Genomic DNA, 23,597 nt, shown 5'->3' on the forward strand with positions numbered 1-23,597 from the left:
GGAAGAATCCAGGTGCTGCTGTTGTGCTGCTGATCATGCTTTACACTGTGCAGCTGATGTGCGTAGAGCAGAAGGGCATGCTGATGCAGTCAGGCTGTTTGTGCCCTGGGAGGACGCATCGTAAAAGCTCTAAGTTAAACAGATGATTGATTTATGCATGGTTAGCTGCCTAAAGTAAGCAAAGTAAAAATTAAATTCAGTGTATTTACTTGGTGTGGGATTCCACTTTAATTGATAAAATGACCCTGTAAATATTAGGATTAGTGTTATTTGTGCAGGAGATTGCAGTCCCATGCTGTGGCTCTGCATGTGTCGACCATGCATTACCTCATACATGGCAGCGCTGTGCATGGCACGGACAGGACAGCTGAGTTTGATGAGGCTTTGTCATTTCAGAGCAGTCTGGTTTGCATTTTGACAACATATAAGTAAAACACATTCACTCACACACATATTGGTTAAAAAGGACCAACAAAATGGAGCTTGAGCCTCACCGAACAGACTCAGCTGGAACGTCGATGACCTCTCTGCTCCTACGTGTGCTATTCCAAAGACAGATGTGGTTTGTCTTATTTTGTCTCTTTATTTTTATATAGTGAATGAAGTATGGAGGAGGTTCCAGCAATTAAATCCTGAAGGATCAATTTGCAGATTTCCTGAGTATTCTGATTTAAATTAAATCACACACACAAATCTAAATTTAAAACTGCTTTGGTCAGGGTCAGTCAGCAAATAATCATTTTACAAGGAACAGGCAGCAGAAGGTGACTGGTCTGAAAATTGCAACAGGAAGTTGTTTGGTACTTTCAAAATATTGGAACCTGTGGAACTCATAAATTAATTCCATCCCTCCATTATCTTTACCCGCTTTTTCCTTTTCTGGTTGCGGGGATCACTGGTGCCCATGTCCAGCTATCACTGTGTAAGAGGTGGGGGACACTCTGGACAGGTCTCCAGTCCATCACAGGGACACATAGGGACACAGAGACAAACAACCATTCACTCTCTCACTCACACCTAGAGAGTTTAGTTACCAGTCAGACTAACATGCATGTTTTTGGTCTGTGGGAGGAAACTGGAGTACCTGGAGGAAACCCACGCATGCACGGAGAAAACATGCAAACTCCATCCAGAAAGGCCCCTGGACTGGGATTTGAACCAGCAACCTCCTTGCTGAGAGGCAGCAGCTGTACCAACAATGTCACCTTACCACCCATTTTTAACATGCTCAGTACTAATTTACAGATAGCCTTGTTTTCAAGGAGGGTTTTCCTAGTTTAAAAAAAAGTGTTACACCACATTTCCCAGAACAAGGCTCTGGGTGGTAAACCAGCATTTCTGTAGTCCAAACCACTTCCCCATCAAAATCATTATTGTCAAATGCAAAAAAAAAAAAAAGAAACAGTTTGTCTTTAAACTGCTGAGGAATTATTCAACTGTCTGACTGCCAGCAATTAATTTCTTTAATTCCTAAACATGTCCACCTAAACAACTCTGACAAGTTTGTGTATGGGCAAGGAGCATCTGGGGGTGGGGGTTCCTAAGGTGTCTGGTAGTGGGACATTGCAGGCGTTAGGTTTGTTCTTCACAGATGATCAGTTATGATGTTTGGTTTGACTCAGTAACAAACTGTCTTACATCACCAACAGTTTTGTTTTGTATCATATTAGTTTACCAGTAACATCAAACTAAACTTGGCATCTGAGAACACAACTTGTCTGGAACTTTGAGTGTCTCCTCATTATTTCTCTCCTCTAGGTGCCTTCATGCTTCCATACTTTATCATGCTGGTGTTCTGCGGCATTCCTCTCTTCTTCCTGGAGCTTTCCTTTGGTCAGTTTGCCAGTCTGGGTTGTTTGGGCGTCTGGAAGATCAGCCCTATGTTCAAAGGTGAGATGTGCACACGTCTGGCTTTTAATCAAGTTTGTATACAAAATCATCATCAAATGACATTTGCTACACACATTTTGTTTTCATCTTCTGCTCTTTTTCACCCCCACCCCCCACCTCTTAGGTGTGGGCTATGGCATGATGGTGGTGTCCACCTACATTGGGATTTATTACAACGTGGTCATTTGCATTGCCTTCTATTACTTCTTCATGTCCATGACCAACCTGCTGCCATGGACTTACTGCAACAACCCCTGGAACACGCCCGACTGCAGTGGTGTGGTCGGCAGCGGCGCCCAGCTCAACAGCAGCCTGGCAAACGTCACCAGCAGCTTGATCACAGGGGTGTCAGAAGTGGTCAACCGCACCAAGAGGACCAGTCCCAGTGAGGAGTACTGGAAGTAAGAACTAGAAGGCCTTGATGGACTTTCAGTGACACATATTGTCCACGAGGTTCAACATTAAATTCAGTTTATTTATATAGCCCTAAATCACAACAAAGTTGTCTCAGGGCACTTTACAGAAACATTCACATACATAAAAGCCAATTAGTAAAGTTCTCTATCTAAGGAATCCAGCAGACAAGTTGAATCTTCACTTTGTCACAGTCTTCTATCCTGAGCACAATGGCAATAGAGGAAAGGAAAAACTCCCTTTTAAAAGGAAGAAACCTCCAGAAGAACCAGCATCAGGGCAAGGGACCATCTGCTTTGACCGGCTGGTTTGAGAGGACAGGAAGGAGAGACAGACGAACACATAACGACAGGTCCAGATAGATGCAGGTGAACCTGAAAGACAAAAATACTCGAAGGATAGAAAAAATAATAAAAAATGCAGAACAGGTTGAGCAGAGTAAGTAAAGACAGTAATAGAGTGAAGAAATGTGGTCAGTTTGTCCTCCAGCAGTCTAAGCCTATAGCAGCATAACCAAAGGATAGCTCAGGAAACCCAAGCTGACTCTAACTATAGGATTTATCAAAAAGGAAAATCTTACACCCAGTCTTAAAACTGGACAATGTGTCAACCTCATGGACAGAAACTGGAAGTTGGTTCCACAAGAGAGGAGCCTGATAACTGGAAGATCTTCCTCACATTCTGCTTTTGTAAACTCTAGCAACCGCAAGTAAACCTGTAGTCTGAGAGCGAAGTGCTCTGTTAGGAAAATATGGAACAATAAGATCTGTAATATAAGATGGAGCTAGGTTGTTGAGAGCTTTGTAGGTTAGAAGTAAGATTTTGAATTCTATTCTGGATTTGACAGGGAGCCATTGGAGAGAAGCTAAAACTGGAGACATATGATCTCTCCCACTAACTCCAGTTAAGACTCTGGCAATAGCATCTTGGATTAACTGAAGACTTTTTAAAGAAATATTTGGACACCCAGATAATAAACAATTGCAATAGTCCAGTCTAGATGTGACAAATGAACCAGTTTTTTTTTTCATCATTTTTAGATAAGATGTTTCTAATTTTAGCAATATTAAAAAAACAAAAGCTTTAAAAAAGAAAAGATTTTCTTTGAAAATGACACTACAATTTAACATTATATTTACTCGAAAAGCCTTTTGTTCTCATTTGAAGCCTGTCTTACTTCCAGATATGTGACAGAAGTAACATAATTGACAAAGCGGCATGTTGACGTTGCACATTCTGTAAACTGTGACAGACGGTGAGCTTCAAAGTATAAAACAGCTTTGTATCTGCACAACAAATTGTAATGCAGCATCAAACTGTTCAACTATATTTTGTGCGGCAAACAAACCCAAATTTAAACCCTTTTTCACAGACAAGGTGCTGAAAAACTGCCTATTGGTCACAGACATCCTGTAGAGTTATGTCTTTGAGCGCGTAGATCAGTTTGCCTGTCATTGTGACTTTGGAGACTTTCTCGCTCCAAGATTTCCAAAGGTAATGCTGCGTTCAAGGTTGGTGAAAAGCTGGGACTTCTGAGTCTTACTAGATTTACTGGGTTATTAAGAAAAGACACATTTCTAACTTGGTGCAGTAACCCCTGTATTAAAAGAAATATGCCAACACCGATGTTACTGGATTTCCAAAATGGTGATTTTATGAAATAAACAACCTAAAATTAATATGTAATTCTTCCAGTGGGAAATCTACCAGGAAAATGCATATATATTACTGGAAAAATATATTTTTCTATGAGATTTTTCCTTTTTTTTTTTTTCCAAGTATACCCTACTCATTTTGGAATGTTTATTTCAGCCATACAGACCACAAAATTAAGATTTTCTTTTTATGGGAAAAATACAGAAAACATTCATTTTTGTGTGTGAACTACATTTGAGCAACTGTTCCAATTTTAGATATGTGTCTTTACCCAACTACCCATTGTTGCTTAACTTGGGGTATTTTTTACTTCCACTTTCAGATTGATGTAGCTCACACGACAACTTACACGAGGTACAGGTCCCTTCCCCTGTTGCATAAGCATGACGCAAACATGCTCCATCAGACTGAAGACGTCTTTTGGATAAAAGACGAAACGTTTCAACAAAGAAGAATTGTCCAGAGGACATGACTCAACCTTGTTAGATGCTTCATCAAGATTGTGGGAAAGAATCAAATATTTGGATTAGATTTGGAAGTGGAGCAGCTGTAATATACTGTAAAACTTCATCTGTAGTTCCCATGTTAACAGTAATGTTTACTGTTTTTTTTTACATTTTTAACAACCAGTAAAAAGTGTTCATTGATTTCATCATCATAAAGATTTATTTAAGGAACCACTCATGGGAAAGACGTAAAGAATAAAAGAGCCCTTTGATGATCGGCACTGATCGTATCAAAGCAGTTTCAAACAGACACAAATGTGTTAGGGAGCAACACTTTACTTCAGGTACTCCTGGAAAATCTCAAGGTATTCCATGACTAGTATCCCTCTCAGCCTTATCTGTTTTCAGACTGATCTCTCACCTCTGAATACGCATGTAACATCTGGATGTTTATCGCTGACTACACCCTTCTTGTGGGGTCACCATAGAGAGCAAACTCACATGAAAGATTGTTCAATTGTTTTACACCAAATGTCCTGCTGGTGCAACCTGGGCTCAAACCTGCAACCTCAGGATTACAAGACTATGGCACTGACCACCGAGCTACCGCGGCCAACTATCATTTACCACACCAGAAACAATAAAAATAAATCACATCTTTGAGCAAAGACAAACAACAATCAACGTCAATATTTTGCCAATTTGACCATTTGAAGCTTAACCAACCTAAAAAAGAAATTAACCCTAACACTAACCGTTAGCCAAGCCTGTCAAATATCTAAACATACTCTGTTTATCTCTTTTCCTCTCTCAGGCACTACGTGTTGAACATCTCTGATGATATTGGGAACTTTGGAGAGGTCCGTCTTCCTATCCTGGGATGCTTGGCCGTATCCTGGTGTGTTGTCTTCCTCTGTCTCATCAGGGGCGTTAAATCGTCTGGAAAGGTCAGCCAGCAGAAACGAAAATACACTAACTAACTTATTTGCAATATGGTACCTAAATCCACTGACAAATTAAATGTAAATTCAAGTATTTTAAAATCTCTTGTGACATAGTCATTTCAACAGCTTGCGTGATTATTATGTGTCCAGGTGGTGTACTTCACAGCCACATTCCCATATGTGGTTCTAACCATTCTGTTTATCCGTGGCATAACCCTGGATGGAGCCATAAATGGCATCAAATACTACCTCACTCCACAGTGGCAGAAGGTCCTGGATGCAAAGGTCTGTACTGATAAGCCGAAAATGGATTGCACTTTGTCAGGCCTCTACCCTAAGACCTGTCCAGCTTAGGTGTCCCACATGAACACAAAGCCCCCGACCACAATAAGGTGGCAGGCCTTCAGGGACGAACAAAACAAAAAAATTAAAAAATCCTCCATGCAACTTTTAAAAGCCAACAACAACATTTACTTTATCGGATGGCCTTTAATGCATCTATGCATCTGAAAAATACTTGAACCTATTACCAATAACCTCAAAATATAAAAATACTAATATAAAAATGCACCAAGGATTTTCTCAAACAGAATTAATAAACAGCATATATCGAACAGAACATTTTATATATCTGTATATTTATATATATTTTTTGTTTGTTTTGTTTTGTTAGAAACGTAACCACTCATAAATCTTTCTTACCACTCCGCTCTCCTTTTGCCTCACTCCTCTACAACAACGACCTCCTGTTTCTCTGCAAAAACACAAGTTCAGCACACACGGGTCATTTGTCCTCAGTCTGTGTGATGCACCAGGCACTTGTGTCTCTCTGTGCTTGTGTGATTGAGAAACACTCCCACTGACAGGCTCACACTTGTTAAAAACAGCTTAGCATTCCGCTGTTGACACAGCAAATAAATGCTACATTTACCTTCATTTTTTGTTTTTAATTATTTATTGTCTCATAACGTGAATCGCTACGATGAATTTATTGGAGATCCAATACCACAAATGCCAACTCCTCAGTAGGGATAGCGGCAGTCCTAAGGTTGGCTAGAAGTCTCTAAATGACGTCATTACCTAATTTGTAAATTTGTTCATTTCGACTAGGAAAGAGCAACATAAACGATGGTGGGACAAAACTTGAGTGAAAACACTTTTAACGTGCTTAAAATTAAAAATGAACTTTATGAATTAGTTTCATGACTGTAATATTTTGCACAGACCCACATTGCATAAATCGATTTTGTCACATGTTGTTTAGTGTTAGAAGGATACATTTAACATTCATATTTATTTTCAGGCTGCTGATGGAAATTAGCTAAATATCTAATAATCTGGTACAATACATCTTTACTACATTAGAGTTTACTATCTTCTGGACATGGTCCCTGACAGATAAACAAAACAACAACAAAACTGTTATGTGGGGTGGGCCCACATAACATGCAGCTCCATGTTCAACCCTCCTTATTTATCTTTGTTTGGGACTGGCAAAGTGATGTGACACTCGACAAGAGTTACTTAGTTTTTTTATTTAGTTTTAGTATTTTTTATTACTAGTAATTAGTAGAATTAGTTTTTTTTTAATTGTATAAATCACAGTTAAAATGAACCTAGTATTCCATAACTAACAATTTTAACAATCTTTAGATTGATGGAAGATGGTTTTAACTTGACAACATAAAAAAGGAGACAAGAGAAAAACAAATATAGGCAGTGTGAGATGAACCTGATCTTTGCATGATTCATCTGCAGTATGACAGTGGACGGGGTCTCCTGTCCTCTCTGCAGTTGGGTTCGCTGTACGGGGCCACAATGAGTCGGACGCTCTGTCAGAGCTTTAGGAAAGAGGCGGGGCTTAAGGCAGCACTCACTGTTCACTGAGGGCAGTGACTGCAGAAAGATTAGTGTCTTAATGCGCATCTTCCAAAAGTCTCCAAACGTCAGAAAAAGCAGACAGATTTGTTGCTAGTTGCTTTTTTGGAAACGGTTGCTAGAGGGGTCTGAAAAACTTGTTAAATATAACGGCAAAGTTGCCAAGTTGGCAACAAGGTTTCCTGCTTCCTCACAGTTTTACAGCTTCAGCTAATCCTGCCTCATGAGACGGAGAGTCTGACTCAGGAGAGTCAGGCAGCTTCTAGGATCATTTACATACAAAACTGTGATTGGCTGTTTACTGTGAGGGGGGGGGTATCTGCTGACTGCAGATCACATACAGGGTAAACAGCAGGGGGCGGAGTGAGGTGAAAGTGTGTGCCCTTTTGATTCGAAGGGGCAAGGCATTTGTTTGGGGGGGCGTTGACCCCTCTTGCCCTTGTCTATAGCCCTCCTTGAACTGAAATATGAACACTTAATCTGGGCAAAGATTTATTTTCCTTTAAGTATGTCTGATTGTACGTGGGTTTGTTTCTGTAGGTGTGGGGAGACGCTGCCTCACAGATCTTTTATTCCTTGGGATGTGCCTGGGGGGGGCTCATCACTATGGCTTCTTACAACAAGTTTCACAACAACTGTTTCAGGTTAGTACTCCACTCTCACTCACATTAAAGGGGAGATTTTAACAGGACCTCATGATTTATTGACCACATCATAATTTCTCTTAATTTGTGAAATATCAAAATCCTGAAAAAAATATACTATATTATATTTAAAATAGGGATGCTCCGATCAGGTTTTTTTTTTCCTGCTGATACCGATCACATGGATTGGCAGTAAATTTTTTGATTTAGTTCAGATGAGTGCTGCTTGCTACGTTATCTGGAAAAAGGAACCATGATAACAGACCTTAATTTGAACAAGAACATGTTTTTATTTACTTTTTCAAGACAAAAAAAAAAACTTAACTATTCAGTCAAAAGGACAACTTAAAAACATTTAAATGTACCTGCTATCAGTAACAGAGTCTTTAACAGACTGAAAACATTAAGGCTCTCAACAAACTAAATATTGCAGAAAGTCAAATAAACTTTAAAACATTGCTTATATATCATCGGACCTCTGCAGGCTGCAAAGGTGATCGTTTATTGTGATCAGCATTGAAAGGCATCGATCGGTATCGGCTGATCAATACTTTCTATTGGATATTGGCCAATCATGATTGGTGGCCGATCGATCAGAACATATCTTATTTAAAATGTTATGCATTTATACTTTTATGATAATAATATACCAACAGATGAGATGGATGGGTGGGTGGATGGGTGGGTGGGTGGGTGGATGGATGGATGGATGGATGGATGGATGGATGGATGGATGGATGGATGGATGGATGGATGGATAGATGGATAGATGGATAGATGGATAGATAGATAGATAGATAGATAGATAGATAGATAGATAGATAGATAGATAGACAGACAGACAGACAGACAGACAGACAGACAGACAGACAGACAGACAGACAGACAGACAGACAGACAGATAATGTATTGATATACAAGAAAAACACCCTATCAGTTGTTGTTTTTTATATTGTGCTTTGGACGTTTGGGTGTTTTCATGCCATCCAGTTAAAACCATTTTATATATTATTTAAATATGTTCAGTTAATAATAGGAGATTAACTTATTTTCTGTGTATGACAGGGCCAGTTCTCTTACAGTCAGAAAAATGTATGATCATAGATGTTGATTTTGTGTATTTGAAGTTTGGTTTAAGAATGTATTTGTGGTGGGTTCATGGTTTGTAGCTAATCTTTTATATTTCCTGAACACATACTGCACCTCTTACTTGGGAAGTGTGTAAAGTACTGCAGTGTAAATGTTTCTAAATGATACAAACAAAATAAAAATGTCCTGGATGGCTCAGACTTAGATTAGTTGTATTTATTTATTTATTGCCTGATATGCTTACAGTCCTTTAAAATATGTCTGCATGTTCTAATGTTTCTGTGAGAAGACAGAAAAAGCCCAGTGATTGCCTCTGTGTGACTTAATGCAGTTGTTTTCCCTGATGAGCCAGAGCAAAATATTGATGGACAAAACAGTGCAGCAAGCTAAAAAGTCAAGAACCAATTTCACGGTTTAAAATGTATAAGATAAGCAGCAGGTGTGAAACAATTTAACATGAAAAATGTTAGGAGATAAAGCTTTTTACCCTCAACACGTGTTAGGAGGCTGGTTGTTCTGTACTACAAGGGAGTAAGCAAAAATCCTTGGAAAAGGGTAAAATTTAAGGAATTGAAGATAAAGTGAAGAAAAACTTGTCATTTATTTATTCCCATAGCTTGCTCCCACATGCTGACAGGGTAAGGTGCAGAAGAGTGTGCAGTGGCCAAAGAAGAAGGTTGAAGATATCATTTGTTTTTCAACCGAGAGCTTAAGATAGTGCTATCTGACCACGCAGCTGCATGGAGGTGCCAATCAGCTTGTTTTCTACAGCCCCATCCCTGTGGAGACACCTACCGCTTTCCTGTAACACCACCAAATGATGCACATGCAGAAGTGCAGAGTGAAGGGCAGAGCAGGAGTCCCATGGGTGTGGAAACAGACTGGCATCAAAGTTATCAGACATCCTCTGCAGTTAGCCTCAAAGGAAACGTGAGGCAGGAAGAGCACTATTCCCAGCTTAAATCAGAACAAAGTTAAATCCAAGTAGGCGTCGGATGGAAGCTGGATGAAACAGGCTCTGCACGTAACCTTCAGCTGAAGTTGTCAGAATAAGGGCACCAATGTTAACAATCCTGACATCTGATAAGGTTCAGCTCATTGAACTTAGGCCAGCTGAGAGATAACATTTTTCAAGGATTCAAGGATTTTTTATTGTCATACCAGCTCACATTTTCATGTTTATGGTATGAAATTCATACTCAGGTCCCAGATCAAGAAGCTGGAGGGGAGGGGCCGGAACAGACAGTTTGCAGGATGAGTGGAGTCCTTCATGATGCTGAGCGCCCTCCCCCTGCATCGTGAAGTGTAGAGGTCTGAGGTGGTGGGAAGGCTACTCATAATTATAATAAAACTGATTTCTAGAATGATAGATAACAGATTTATAACAGATATAACAACATAATAATATAACAGATAATTTTGTCAGATTCATTAATGTTAAAATCACTTTTTATCAGGTAAAACTATTTTTTACATTTATTTTAGCATTTAATCAAATCTTTTCAAGTCAGCCTACTTTAGAGCCAAACAGACAGTGTGGCTGGCTGCAGGTAACATGAACACAGAATACTTTTCAAAATGTGTTTTTTCTGAATCTGTATTGAGTTGTTGCTTTACTCAACATCACAGTAAATCCCACTCTAATAAATCCTTTACAGATGGGCTCTACAACTAGGCTGGGACCAGTACCAAGCCTTGGGTCATATTTTATTTACCCTTTATTAAACAGGTAGTCTCATTGAGTCACAAGGACTCATTTCAAGAGAGACCTGTTTGGGAGCAGATGGTGGGGGTTAAGGGCCTTGCTCAAAGGCCCAGAGTAGTGCAAATGAGGGAGGAAGCAGGTGTGGATGTTTTACCTTTTCCATTTGCATTTTGATGTTGTCGGTCCGGGGAGTTGAACCAGCAACCTTATGATCATAGGCCCTCCTTCTCTAACCTCTGCACCACCATTCCCATTTTGTATTTTATATTTGGCACATCTCATTTGGTGCCAGGCCACATAGAAAGAACAAAAAAAAAATTTGAAATTTAGTTTCTGCTTGCATTGGTCTGCACAATATTTTATTTTGAAAATCAATCACTTCCCTCCGCGCAATTTTAGCACTCGTCTCAGTCATGTTTTATTTTCATACACAGGTAAGCTCTCACATTAACTTTAACAAAATTAGTAAAAAAAACTTAACAAAACAAAAAAAAAACACTCGAGCTTCTTTGAAAAAGGAAAAAGACCAAATGATGCGACAGCAGCAGCTTCCACATCTGTCACCACAAACAAAGCTGCGTTTAAAAGAAAATGCCAAGACTTGGTTAATTCTGGGTTTGTTGCATCAGGTGAATCACGCTCAGTGCACTCTGTGTAATACTGTATGTGGAGATTGATTATGTAATGAAACTGCTTCACCACATGCAGACTGAACACTCTTCGTTAAAACACAAGCCTTTGAAGGATTTTTGGAATCAAATAAAGAAACAACACGAATACAAAGATCAGAAACAATTATTGGACACAAGCTCTTCATTAAATATCTGCACTGAGAGCATCATATTTAATGACTAACTGAATTGTATTGTATTATATAAGTAAATCACAAAATAATAATACTATAATGAAATAAAAATATATAAAATTAAAGCTATATTTAAATAATATATGTAATAATTAATTTATACATGATGCACTTTATTGTGTTTTATTTGTGTGATCTTCCACCACTCGCACCCCTGCTTGTTGGGGTGACCCCTGCTTTGCAGAGTAAAAATACAGTCATTATGACAAAACTAGAGTTATGGAATGAAAGTGAGAATTTATCTTTTGAGAAATTCTTGTCCAGAATATTATAAAAGCATTTCTGATCCAGCTGATTATGTTTGGCCTCGTGTTACAGCTCGTGAAATACCGATTGGAAGAGACCTGCAAACCGTCAAACTAAACATCACATCATTTGTTAAAGGAACTTAAGGTTTAAACCATTTGTCTTCTACAATATTATCATTAATTCAACCACATTTATATACACATAAATTGTGTACAAGCTGTTTGCTACAGCACTCACTCTTTTTTTGTTTTTTTCTGATAAGGTTGAGTCAGGTCCTCTGGACATATTGTTCTTTGTTGAAACGTTTCGTCTTTTATCCAAAAGACTTCTTCAGTCTGACGAGCTGCAACAAACTCAGTGTTATGAATTTCACCTTCTCATAGTGGATCAACCAGTTTGCTGGTGACAACTAAAACTAGCTGTTCACATGATACAGGAGGACCATCAACCTAACAACCGATTGTTAGCACCCTGATGGCTGCTTGCTATTCACAGGGGGCTGAGTGATACTAGCAATAACAGCATTGTAAGAGGGGGACAGATGAACACGGAGGCCTCCGCCCCGTTGATGGACGAGTTCTCGTCACAAAGATCTTGTGGCACTTTGTCGCTGTCTCAGCTCTCATTGGTTCTGCACCACACTGCACTGGTTAAGGGCCTGCCCATGGCCAATACCTTACACCCACTCAGCCCAGTTTACGGGACCACCTTGTCTGTGGTTTCAAGTGGACTGCTCTGAGGTGATGATTTTCACATAAGCAGACAGCAGCCGTTGACTGGCCAGCAGAGCTACATCATTGAATGACCCGCCTAACAAAAAATGCAAACTACATCTGAACCTCTGTTTCCTCTCTGATTGTGTTGACAGACGGCTCCACAAGAAATTGGCGTATTTACAGAGAGATATTGGAGATGATGACACAGCATGGCTACACCCAGATTTATAAGCAGTGTCGGGATATGCTATATGTATTGGAATCAGATTATTGGGTGATTAAGGACCACAACAAGTGGCATGGCTTGAACACAATGACCAGTTACCACTCGTTGCATTGACGATTCTGCCCAGAGACCAGGGAAACAAGTCACAGTGGCAAATGACCTACACCTGAGAAAAAAATGATAAGACGAGAGTCGAGTGGATTCTCACTTATCAATGGCAAAGCATCTTCGGTGAAGAAAACCTACGTGTCGTTAACCAGGGGCAAGAGGACCTGACTCAACCTTGTTAGATTGTTTTTTTTTTTTTTTGGCTTACTGAGCATGCATCAAGACTTTTTTGATCTTTACACAAACCAGAACAGCCTTTAATTTCTCCAAAATACAAACCTTGTGCTTTAGGTGGAAAAATGTACAAAATAAGAACTGAAAGATGACTACAAATATGGTTTACAAACTGTGATATGAAAAGCATAAAAATAGCTACTACTGACTAAGTGTTAAAGCGTTGCTTTGGACTCTACATTTTTTATGTTTTGTAATGTTTTTGTTCTAAATCTGTTTCTTTTTTCTTTTATCTACTTAGTTAAAAACTAAATATTACCATAAATATCAATGTCTCGTCTTTTTTAAGGTTATTTGTATTTACAGTTTGAACTTGCTCTTTACTAAAAGTTTATTTTTCTTTCTGCAACATACAGGGACAGCATTATCATCAGTATAACCAACTGTGCAACCAGTGTGTATGCTGGCTTCGTCATTTTCTCCATCCTGGGCTTCATGGCACACAACCTGAACGTCCCTGTGTCAGAGGTGGCTGACCACGGACCGGGTCTGGCCTTCGTGGCTTACCCAGAAGCCCTCACTCTGCTGCCAATCTCTCCGCTCTGGTCACTGCTGTTCTTCTTTATGCTCATCCTTCTGGGACTAGGAACCCAGGTGGGGACAGGAACCTGTGCTGTCACACAGGCTTTATGATGTTTTTTTCGAATAATGATTATTTTAAATGCATTACTATTAAATGATGTAATGTGTTAATTTGAGACATTCACATCCAGTTTCATTATGTCATGTTTTAAATTAAGGAAAATCGTTTGCATACCACATTGCCATCTTGTTGCATGACTTGCTCTAGTAAACCTGATGATGACGAACCACTGAAGATGAACTGAACCACCCATGACTCCTCACTCCTGACCCAGTTGTGTCCAATTTTTGACAGTCAAATTGATGGTTTGGCTGAAAATTGTAGCTAAATTTCTTTTTATGCACCTTCTTCTTCTTCTTTCGGCTTTTCCCTCTTCAAGGATCTCCACAGCGAGTCATCCTCCTCCACCTCACTCTGTCCTCTGCATCCTCTGTCCTCACTCCAACTACCTCCATGTCCTCTCTAACTGCATCCATATATCTCCTCTTTGTCTTTTTACTGGCAGCTGCATTTCTAACATCCTACTACCAATATACCCACTGTCCCTCCTCTGGACATGTCCAAACCATCTCAGTCTGGTCTCTCTAACTTTATCTCCCAGTTGTTCAACCTGTGCTGTACCTCTGATGATCTCATTCCTAATCTTATCCAACCTCGTCACTCCTAAGGAGAACCTCATCTTCATTTCTGCCACTTCCAGTTCTGTCTCCTGTCTTTTTGTCAATGTCTTTGTCTCCAGACCATACAATAGAGCTGGTCTCACCACTGTCTTGTAAACGTTTCCTTTGACCTTTGCTGACATCCTTTTATCACAAATCACTCCTGAAAGTTTTCTCCATCCACTCGATCCTGCTTGGACTCTCTTTTTCACCTCTTCACGACACTCCTCATTTTCCTGGACAGTGGACCCCAAGTACTTGAAGTCCTGCACCTTTGTGACCTCTGCTCCTTGCAGCCTCACTGTTTCACCTCCCTCCCTCTCATTTACACACATGTTCTCTCTCTTACTGCAGCTGACTTTCATTCCTCTTCTTTCAAGTGCATACCTCCACCTCTCCAAGTTCTCTTCCACCTGTTACCTGTTCTCACCACAGATCACAATGTCATCTGCAAACATATTTAATTATATTTAATATCATTTTATGTATAATCCACCCAAATAGTCCCAGACCATGATGCTACCACCACTAGATGGTACTGCGTCCGAAGGATTTTTTGTCCTGTTTTTTTCTTCTTGATCTTTTAAAATCAACTTCCTTTTAAATTTAAAGAATAGAATAGCCATGACTCCTTTACAGTTTTTCTCATTGAAGTTGATTATCATGATGGTTTCAGAAGAAATGTTGTACTTGTCTGACCTAAATCCCAATGCATGTATATGTTTGAGCATAACTGACAGGGCCTTAATATATGGATAAGTATAAAATCAAAACTTTTATAAACTGAAGATGTTTTACAAAGAAAGGTGTTAACAGTGTGAAACATTTAGGATGTGCAGAGTAAATTCAGTGTATAATGGATAAATGTGCAGGAGAGTCTGTAGTCAAAATATATCCTTCATTTGGAAATGTCATTCAAACTGAAAGGAGAAAATATTCTCTGTCTAAAATGTCAAAGTTTGAATGGCATTTTTTAGCCTGAGTGAATAAAATGTCAGCGTGGATGATTGTCTCTAATCATCTGTTTAGAGCCATCTCTCTCGCAGTGCTCTTTTCATGGAAGAGACATCACTGTTCAGTCAAAGCTCCGAATTTTAATTTGATCCATAACCCTTTCCCTCACCTGTTTTTCTAGTTCTGCCTGTTGGAGACGTTGGTGACGGCCATCGTGGATGAGATCGGCACCGACTGGATCATCAGAAATAAGACCATTATCACGCTGTCAGTGGCTGTAGTTGGTTTCTTGCTGGGGGTGCCACTAACAACACAGGTAAGAAGTCACTGCTTGGAGTGACGTTAGTTTTGTCCCATGAAAGTGATGTTTTGAGTGGTTTCTCTTTTATGTTTGTTTGCAGGCAGGAATCTATTGGTTGTTGCTGATGGACAACTATGCAGCAAGCTTCTCTCTGGTCATCATCTCCTGCATTATGTGTATCTGCATCATGTATGTTTATGGTAAGGAGAGAAAATTAGCTGCACATGATTGTGTGGCAAAATCTGTATCTCAGTTTGAGCTTCATTATTACACCAATTTCCTGTCTTTAAAACATGTCTGAAGAAAAATAAAATGATTCAGCTGCAAGACGAGGAGCAGAACATCCCTGCTGATTAAGTGAAGTTAAAAAAAACTGAAAATAGAAGAATAAAGGGCATTTATGAAGAACAAACCTTTATCCTGCTTCATTAACTTAAATTTGATTCTTACTTTTTGAACTTCATTAACTAAGTTGAACAGAGCACATCTTTGTGCTGAAGACAGAGATGGTAATTTATTAGATCAGATTGAGGCTGAGTAGGCCGACCCTTCTGTACATGTACATCTTTAAACCCACAGGGGTATATTAGGCTAATTACTGGGTTCAAGGCCTGACACATGTGAGCACCTCCGGAAACATGAAAACAAAAGCAGGCTGCTTGAAGAAACGAGCAGATTACAAACACTAAGTAGGCTGCAGCTGATCATTTATATGAGGTAATAATAGAAAAATCCAGTTTTTTTTATACTTGTGTTAAATTATTCTATGGTCTGATCTAGTAGTTATTTGTACTGAACACTGAAGTTAGTGACTGAATGGGTCAAAGGCCATTACATCATGTATCACCTGATTTATCATCAAATCAAACAGCACAGAAAAGTTTTGGTAATGTGTCATACCAGTCTAAATATATAACAAACCATCTTCATTTTCAAAGGTTTGAACATTGTAGTCCTTCACTGACACAGGAGTAATCCAGATCTTAATCCAAGTCCATGATATTTTATCTTACATCATATTGGGGACATTTCTTTTATGTAACTCATAGATCAGTGATTATATTTAAACATTCAAGTTGTTAAAGATCTTCCAGCATTGCAATATTGTAATATCAGGTTTGTTTGGCAGCCATGTATCAGGAAGGTAAAAGACAAATGCAGGAATCATCAGAGAGTAAGAGCACTGAAAGAAAAACTAAAACAAAAGGTTTTTGACGGGTAAATTGGACTTTACATTTACGAACTTTGTAATATTCATGTCAATAATCCAGTTGAAGTAAATTAGTTCTAGTGACTATAATGATAGTGAATATAAGCCACTTCCACTAAATTAAAAAAAATAAAAATAACAATTTGTACATATAAAGGCCACACTTGTCTAAAGCCACAAGTGTCCATGTTGGAACATGAGATATTTAAACTGAAAGGTTTTGTAAACTTTTAATTAAATACCCGTAGCATGCACAGATACGTACAGTAAATGTTTTTCTCTGAACAGTGTCTGTAACACTTGTTAAAAAAAATACAGTAGCCTACCAGGAAGTCATTGATTGCTATCTTCACCTTCCTCCTGCGCACTGCGAACGAGGAAGCAATGATGCAATGCTGAGCAAACAAAAGTTTCCCCCTCACTGGGGGCACAATGAGGAGGGGAGGAGAGAACAGGGGAGAAACTGAGATATTATTTAAACGGAGCACACTGTGACCTGTTCGGTAATTTCATTGATCAGATTTTATTTATTTTTTTACCTTTATTTATACAGGTAGTCTCATTGAGTCACGAGACGATGTGTATTGGGCAGCTACTGTATCTGAGCGCCCGGATGTGACGAAGCTAAATGTTTTGGAGACATGAAGCTCATTAGGTCGTCAAAAAATAAAAATCCATGAATTAGCCGCAGCATTGTATAAGCCGCAGGGTTCAAAGCGTGTGACAAAAGGAGCGGCTTATAGTCCAGAAATGACTGTAAATGAATGTGCAGTCACTGTTCACCAGGATGAGAAATGACTCGGCCACTAGTTTCCAGCAGAGCGTCTTCCACCGGTCGAGTCTATGATTGTTGAAAACGCTGCAGCAGCATCAAGCTGACGTCTTGGTCCTGAGATACAATACACCTTTATTTACAGAGCACTTTAAAACAACACCGTTGGCCAAAGTGCTGTACACTAACACAGTCTAAGCAAAGATGTGTTTTCTTGGTGTGAAATCATGGCTGCGCTCAAGGTTTTAAACACTTTGAAGAAAATAAATCTTGTATTCAATGTGTCATCAGGCTGATAAAACAATCAGAATCAACACTTTATACTTTGTTCCATAATTATAAACATTTCTAGTCAAAGTCAAAACATAAATCAGCAGGACTCCAGCCTTCTTTATCAATCTATTTTAACTTGTTTCAGTGATTTGCTTGTTCTTCTCTCCATCCTGTAGGTCACAGGAACTATTTTAAAGATGTTGAGATGATGCTGGGCTTCCCTCCTCCTTTGTTCTTCAAAGTTTGCTGGAGATTCATCTCTCCCGTCATTATCTCTGTAGGTTAACACACATCTCACACCCTTACTGCCCTGACACCAGTTAGAGTGGCTTCGTTAGTCGTTTCTCCACATTGTTGTGTTTCATGTTTACGTGCTGAAGCACATCCAGAGATGTGACTCTGCAGGACGCAGCGATGTTGAGAGGAGCGTTCTGGCGTGGATGGACAGTTGTTAGTGGCCTGACCTACATTTCAGCTGCTGTTAATACTAATCCTTTGCCCACAGTAGGCTTTGTTTGCTGTATAAATCTCTCAAAGCAATGTTTGAGCGGGAAACGAACACATGCAGCTGCTGTCAATAGTATTTCCCAAACAGCCAAATTAGTCCACTAAGCCACCGGGTGGATCACAAAATTCATTGCTGAGGATTAGTGGTCAGATCTAAGGCACTTTTTGTTCTTTTCATTTCCCTGCTCTGCCCCGCAGGGTGTCCGTTAAAACTGGGCCTGAACTCACTGCTGTCAGCTTCAAGGACAATCTTTGAACTTAATTATCTGCAGCTTTGAAATCAAACAGAATTATTTCAGTTGTTGTGAATTTTACAGGTTCACTCACTTCTCTTGATCTATTGTAAATATTTTTGCTCATGTATTGACAATTTTATCTAATTATACATGTAATTAGAAAAGACTAGAAGCATTATGTTTTTGTCATTTGTCTTTAAAAGTGCACTGGATCTCAAAAAAACAAACTAAGAGGAATTCACAAGATTTGATTTACAATGAAAAAAAAGTGATTCTAAACTGTGTGTGCTGTTCTCCCTGCAGTTCATCCTGATCTTCACGGTGATCCAGTACAAACCCATCACTTACAACGACTACATTTATCCCGGCTGGTCCTTGGCTATTGGTTTTGCCATGGCTCTGTCCTCTGTCATCTGCATACCTATCTACGCCCTGTACAAGATCTCAAGGTCCCCAGGAGCCACTTTTAGAGAGGTACAGCCTTCTTCACAAGGTCTCAACCACAGTCACCCTTTGAAGCATCTGGAAACATCTCGCCCAAACTGAAGCTGATTTCTGTGTAACACACAGCTGCATAATTAACAAGAACAAACTTCTCTCTGAGGCGTATTTAAATGGACTCCAAAACTTTCAGTGACTTCAGTTTAACTATAGCTAAGACTTTACACTGAAGTGCCCTGTAGGTGCGTTTATACACATCAGAAAGATTTGGTTAGTAATTTTGTTCCAAATTGCAAGGTACAACCTAAAACTTATCAACTGTGACATAAAACACAAAAATAAGAATTTAAAAAAATGTTAAAATGGGGAAAATGTTGCACACTTTCATCGCTTCTGAACAGTTATATTGTTTGGTTGGGTTGTGTATTTTGAAAGTGCCATAAATAGTTGGGTAATGAATTAATAATGAAAAAAGGTAACACTTTACAATAAGGTACACTAACTCTGATTAACTACTAGAGAATGACTCAGGAACGAATAAGGAATGAATCAGGAGTTAATAGGTAGTTAACCAGTACTTACTGGGGAACACACAGCCCAGCCTTCTTAGGGAACTACTGGTTAGTTACCTGTGAAACGAAGAGGAACTAATCAGGAACTAATGGGTTGTTATCATGGAAACCAAAGAGAAACAAATTAGGAACTAATGAGTAGTTAACCAGTACTTACTGGGGAACACACAGCCAAGCCTTATTAAAGGACTACTGGTTAGTTACCTTGTAAATGAAGAGGAACTAATCAAGAACTAATGGGTAGTTACCAAGAAAACTAAAGAGGAACAAATCAGGAGTTAATGGGTAATAAAACCAGTAATCACTATGAAACAGGTTTTTGACAATTATGAGCTGTGACCTCACTGGTGCAGGGTTTATTCAGAACCCACATGGAGAATTTCTCCTCTGTTTCTGTGGTAACAAACCAGTAGTCTCCTAATAAGGCTTGACTGTGTGTTCCCCAGTAAATACTGGTTAACAACCCATTAGCTCTTGAATCGTTCCACTTTGCCTTCAAGACTAGTTCCTCTTCATTTACAAGGTAACTAACCAGTAGTCCCCCAATAAGGCTTGCCTGCATGTTCCCCAGTATGTACTGGTTAACTACCCATTAGCTCCTGATTCATTCCTCTTTGGTTTCCTTGGTAACTACCCATTAGTTCTTCATTATTTCCTCTTCATTTACAAGGTAACTAACCAGTAGTCCTTTAATAAGGCTTGGTTGTGTGTTCCCCAGTATGTACTGGTTAACTACCCATTAACTCCTGATTTGTTCCTGATGCGTTCCCTAGTAGTTAAGCACATTTTGTGTACCTTATTGTAAAGTGTTACCAAAAAAAAAGAAGTGCAGGGCCCAGTTTGATCACACAGCCTGTGTGTCTGTTTGCAACATTTTGACAAAATAAATGTGTGAACTGTCAATCAAAGGAAACAGATTTTGTTCTGAATTTAAGATTCAGGTTTCTGAGGAAGTTTCATCTCAAAACACGACACAGATCTAAATAATTAAATTAAACACAGCTGAAACAATACCTTCAGTTTGGTCTGAGTTAGCCTTTTTGTGTTTATACCATTAAATCTAAGTGAGCAGCTAATCTCCTACAGGCTGGAGCTGCAGAGTTACCACGAGGCTTCTGCCACAACCCCTTCCTTCAGGTGGAGGTGATTATTCCTCCACAATCCCCTAAAGGACGTGGTATAATGCAGGAGGGTCATGGTGATCTCTGAGTGTCCGTTCAAGCCCTTTGCAACCTCTGCAGTAAAAGACGAGGCATGAGCCTCAAGTAAAGGAGTATCTTATCTAAAATACTAGTAAATACTAGTATTAATACTACTAAAAGTAGATGGTTAAGAAAACAGGAGCACCTGTGAATGATAACTTAAATATATCTAATTAAAATTCTGAGATAATATTTTGCTTTTTTTTTAATGTGGGACAATTGGAAACACCCAAAATAAATGGTCTGTTTAAACATTTTCAGCCCAAGATATGATTTTTTAAAAACAAAATATTTAGGGTAGAAATATGTTAATATCAGCATATTAATAATAACACATGCTTAAGAGTTTTATCACAAAAAAGCTTTACAGTTTACTTAAATGTTCAGAAACACCTCAAAGTTGGCAGTATCTATGATTTATAAATAAATAATAAATATGAATATGAATAAGCTGTGAGTATAAACACATAAAGTGATCAAACACATATTAAAATGGTGAATAAAATATGAGATTCATTGTTTGGATTAAAAAAAACACAAATGCTAAATAATTCTAAACATAATATTTAACAAATCTTTGCATTTATTGTGTTTTGGGTTGTTTTTTTCCTTCTGAATTTTGACAGTTCTCCTAAATGATCTTTCATATTAATTATATTTAGTTAAATCATTTTTTTATCGTGATCATTTTCTTCAACTCATTAACGTTTCTGCTCTGAATGTTCTGCTCTTTGTTCTCCTCCATCTCAGCGGTTGAAGCATGCGTGCCAAGCACATCCAAAGTGGGGCCCCGCCCTGCAGGAGCACAGGACAGGCCGCTACGCCCCCATGGTTTCTGAAGACACTGTGGAGGGCCGTCCCTCAAAGGAGAAGGAGGAGCTAAAGGAGGAACAGAAGGAAGGGGAGAAGGAGAGGAAGGATGAGATCAGCCTCACCATCCAGGGAAGCAATGGCTCCACCAACACACACAACAACCCCAGCGCGTAGACCCCTCCCGTCTCCATCAGCGCTACCAGGGCATGGCCTCTGCGGCCCACTGCATCCTCCTCGTTCTCTTCCTCCCTTCTCCTCCCCTCTCACTCCATCCTCACCCCACTTTCCCACTCTGTGGGGGAGATCCCATTCACTGGAGACCTTTACATATTGTAAGGGCTTATTATATCTATCCTAACATCTTCTATCTGTCTGCGTGTTGTCTCTAGATAAATGAAGAAAAAAACCTGAAAGGAAGAAGAAACTGGCTCATCGTCCAAAAGATATGTGTGTGTGTGTGAGTGTGTGAGTGTGTGTTGGTGTGGGTGAGCTTTTAATTTGTTCCACATAATTTAATAATACAGTTTGTTTTTCCTTTCTTTCTCTTTTCGTTTTGTCGGTAAAACGTTTGGCGTCACCTTCATCCGCAGTTAGAGGTACAGTCGATTGTGAAGCAGCGTGTGCAGGAACACCGGTCTCCTGTTCTCAGTGCGCTGGTTCTGTTTGGGATGACAGTAGCGACTGGACCTGTTGTTGTACTGTAGGGTAGAGGGCGGGGGCATAAACTGTGTTGGTACTAGTCTTTTTAAAGTCTTTTGATCTTGAAGAAAAGGAACGAGGCTTCATTTTATAGTGAGAACAGCAGATGGATACATCGAGTTCAACTCTGTATTTCACACAGCACACAGTGACCTCAAACTTAGTTGATCTTAAAACTAAGCCTGTTGTTTTTTTTTAATGCTGCTTATCCTATTAATAAAACGTACAGAGCACAAATATTGACCAACACACATAAAAGCAGATTTTTTTGTGTGTGGGAATTTCTCCATTAGTCACTTCCTTTTTCCCACAAAATCTGTTTAGACCAATCATTTAGCAGATGAATATCAGTTAATTGGACTGTAAGATCCTGTCATCATTCACATACACAGACATACCGTAATTTCCAGACTATTGAGCGCACCCGAATATAAGCCACGCCCACTAAATTAAAAAAAATGCACATACATAGGTCATGCTTGTCTATAAGCCATGAATGTCCGTGTTGTAACTTGAGATATTTACACAAAGATTTTTAAAACTTTTAATTAAATACGTACCGGTAACATACACAAATATGTACAGTAAATGTTTTTTTCTGAACAGTGCCGGTAACACAGTTGGTTTAAAATAAGTAAATAAACACAGTAGCATACCAGGAAAAGTCACTGATGTTCTTTGACATACCTTTTCGTCTCATAAATCTGAGACGCCACGATGGTCCAACTCTAAAATCTTCAATCTTGTTTTCGGTGACGATTGTTTTGGCTTTCAGTCGGATCTGCACGGTGGAAACTCCTCAGCCTTCTGCGCTCTGTGTTCACCCAGTCTTCAAGAATGTTTTCAAGTTCGGGCCTTCTGCTTGTTTTGCCTCTGAAAGCCTTAGTCGTCATTTTGCATTGATTCAGTTCTTCACGCAGCCGTCGCCAATGCCTCACCATCGATTCATTGACGCCAAGCTTACGTGCAGCAGCTCTATTTCCTGCTTCGACAGCCAGATCGATCACCTTTAATTGAAAGCTACATCATCTGCATTTCTTTGTTTTCCATGATGAGAGCGTGTGCATGAAATGCAAAATAACTAATCTGAAGAACGTAGTGTGAGTGCGTTTGATTTATGGTATTTCAAAGTTTCATTTGTCCACTGTGACCTATTCGGTAATTTCATTGGTCAGATTTTTTTTTAACCTTTATTTATACAGGCAGTTTCATTGAGTCACTAGGACCCACCACCCCAGAGACACGTGTATTGGACAGCTGTGTGAGCACCCGGGTGTGATGAGGCTAAATGTTTTGGTGGCATGAAGCTTG

The 23,597-nt window shown here is 39.3% G+C and overlaps 1 protein-coding gene across 1 annotated transcript; it reads left to right on the forward strand.

Moving 5' to 3' along the window:
* The first annotated feature begins 1,759 nt into the window (after positions 1–1,759).
* slc6a9 (solute carrier family 6 member 9) lies at positions 1,760–22,508 on the forward strand. Its single transcript, XM_037682131.1, has 11 exons — positions 1,760–1,890; positions 2,015–2,291; positions 5,221–5,353; positions 5,501–5,635; positions 7,769–7,872; positions 13,421–13,658; positions 15,442–15,576; positions 15,662–15,761; positions 17,993–18,093; positions 18,863–19,033; positions 21,525–22,508. Exons 1-11 carry the CDS (start codon positions 1,767–1,769, stop codon positions 21,759–21,761), a joined length of 1,755 nt encoding a protein of 584 aa, XP_037538059.1. The 5' UTR covers positions 1,760–1,766; the 3' UTR covers positions 21,762–22,508.
* Positions 22,509–23,597: the final 1,089 nt, after the last annotated feature.

This window comes from Nematolebias whitei, chromosome 9, assembly GCF_014905685.2.
Source record: "Nematolebias whitei isolate Nwh7 chromosome 9, NemWhi1, whole genome shotgun sequence".
Taxonomy (NCBI): domain Eukaryota; kingdom Metazoa; phylum Chordata; class Actinopteri; order Cyprinodontiformes; family Rivulidae; genus Nematolebias; species Nematolebias whitei.

Coding starts and splice junctions, on each gene's coding strand:
- slc6a9 (XM_037682131.1), top strand. CDS start 1,767: ATGCTTCCATACTTTATCATGCTGGTGTTCTGCGGCATTCCTCTCTTC. Junction 5,354..5,500: donor GCGTTAAATCGTCTGGAAAG/GTCAGCCAGCAG, acceptor TTATGTGTCCAG/GTGGTGTACTTCACAGCCAC. Junction 13,659..15,441: donor TTCTGGGACTAGGAACCCAG/GTGGGGACAGGA, acceptor CTGTTTTTCTAG/TTCTGCCTGTTGGAGACGTT.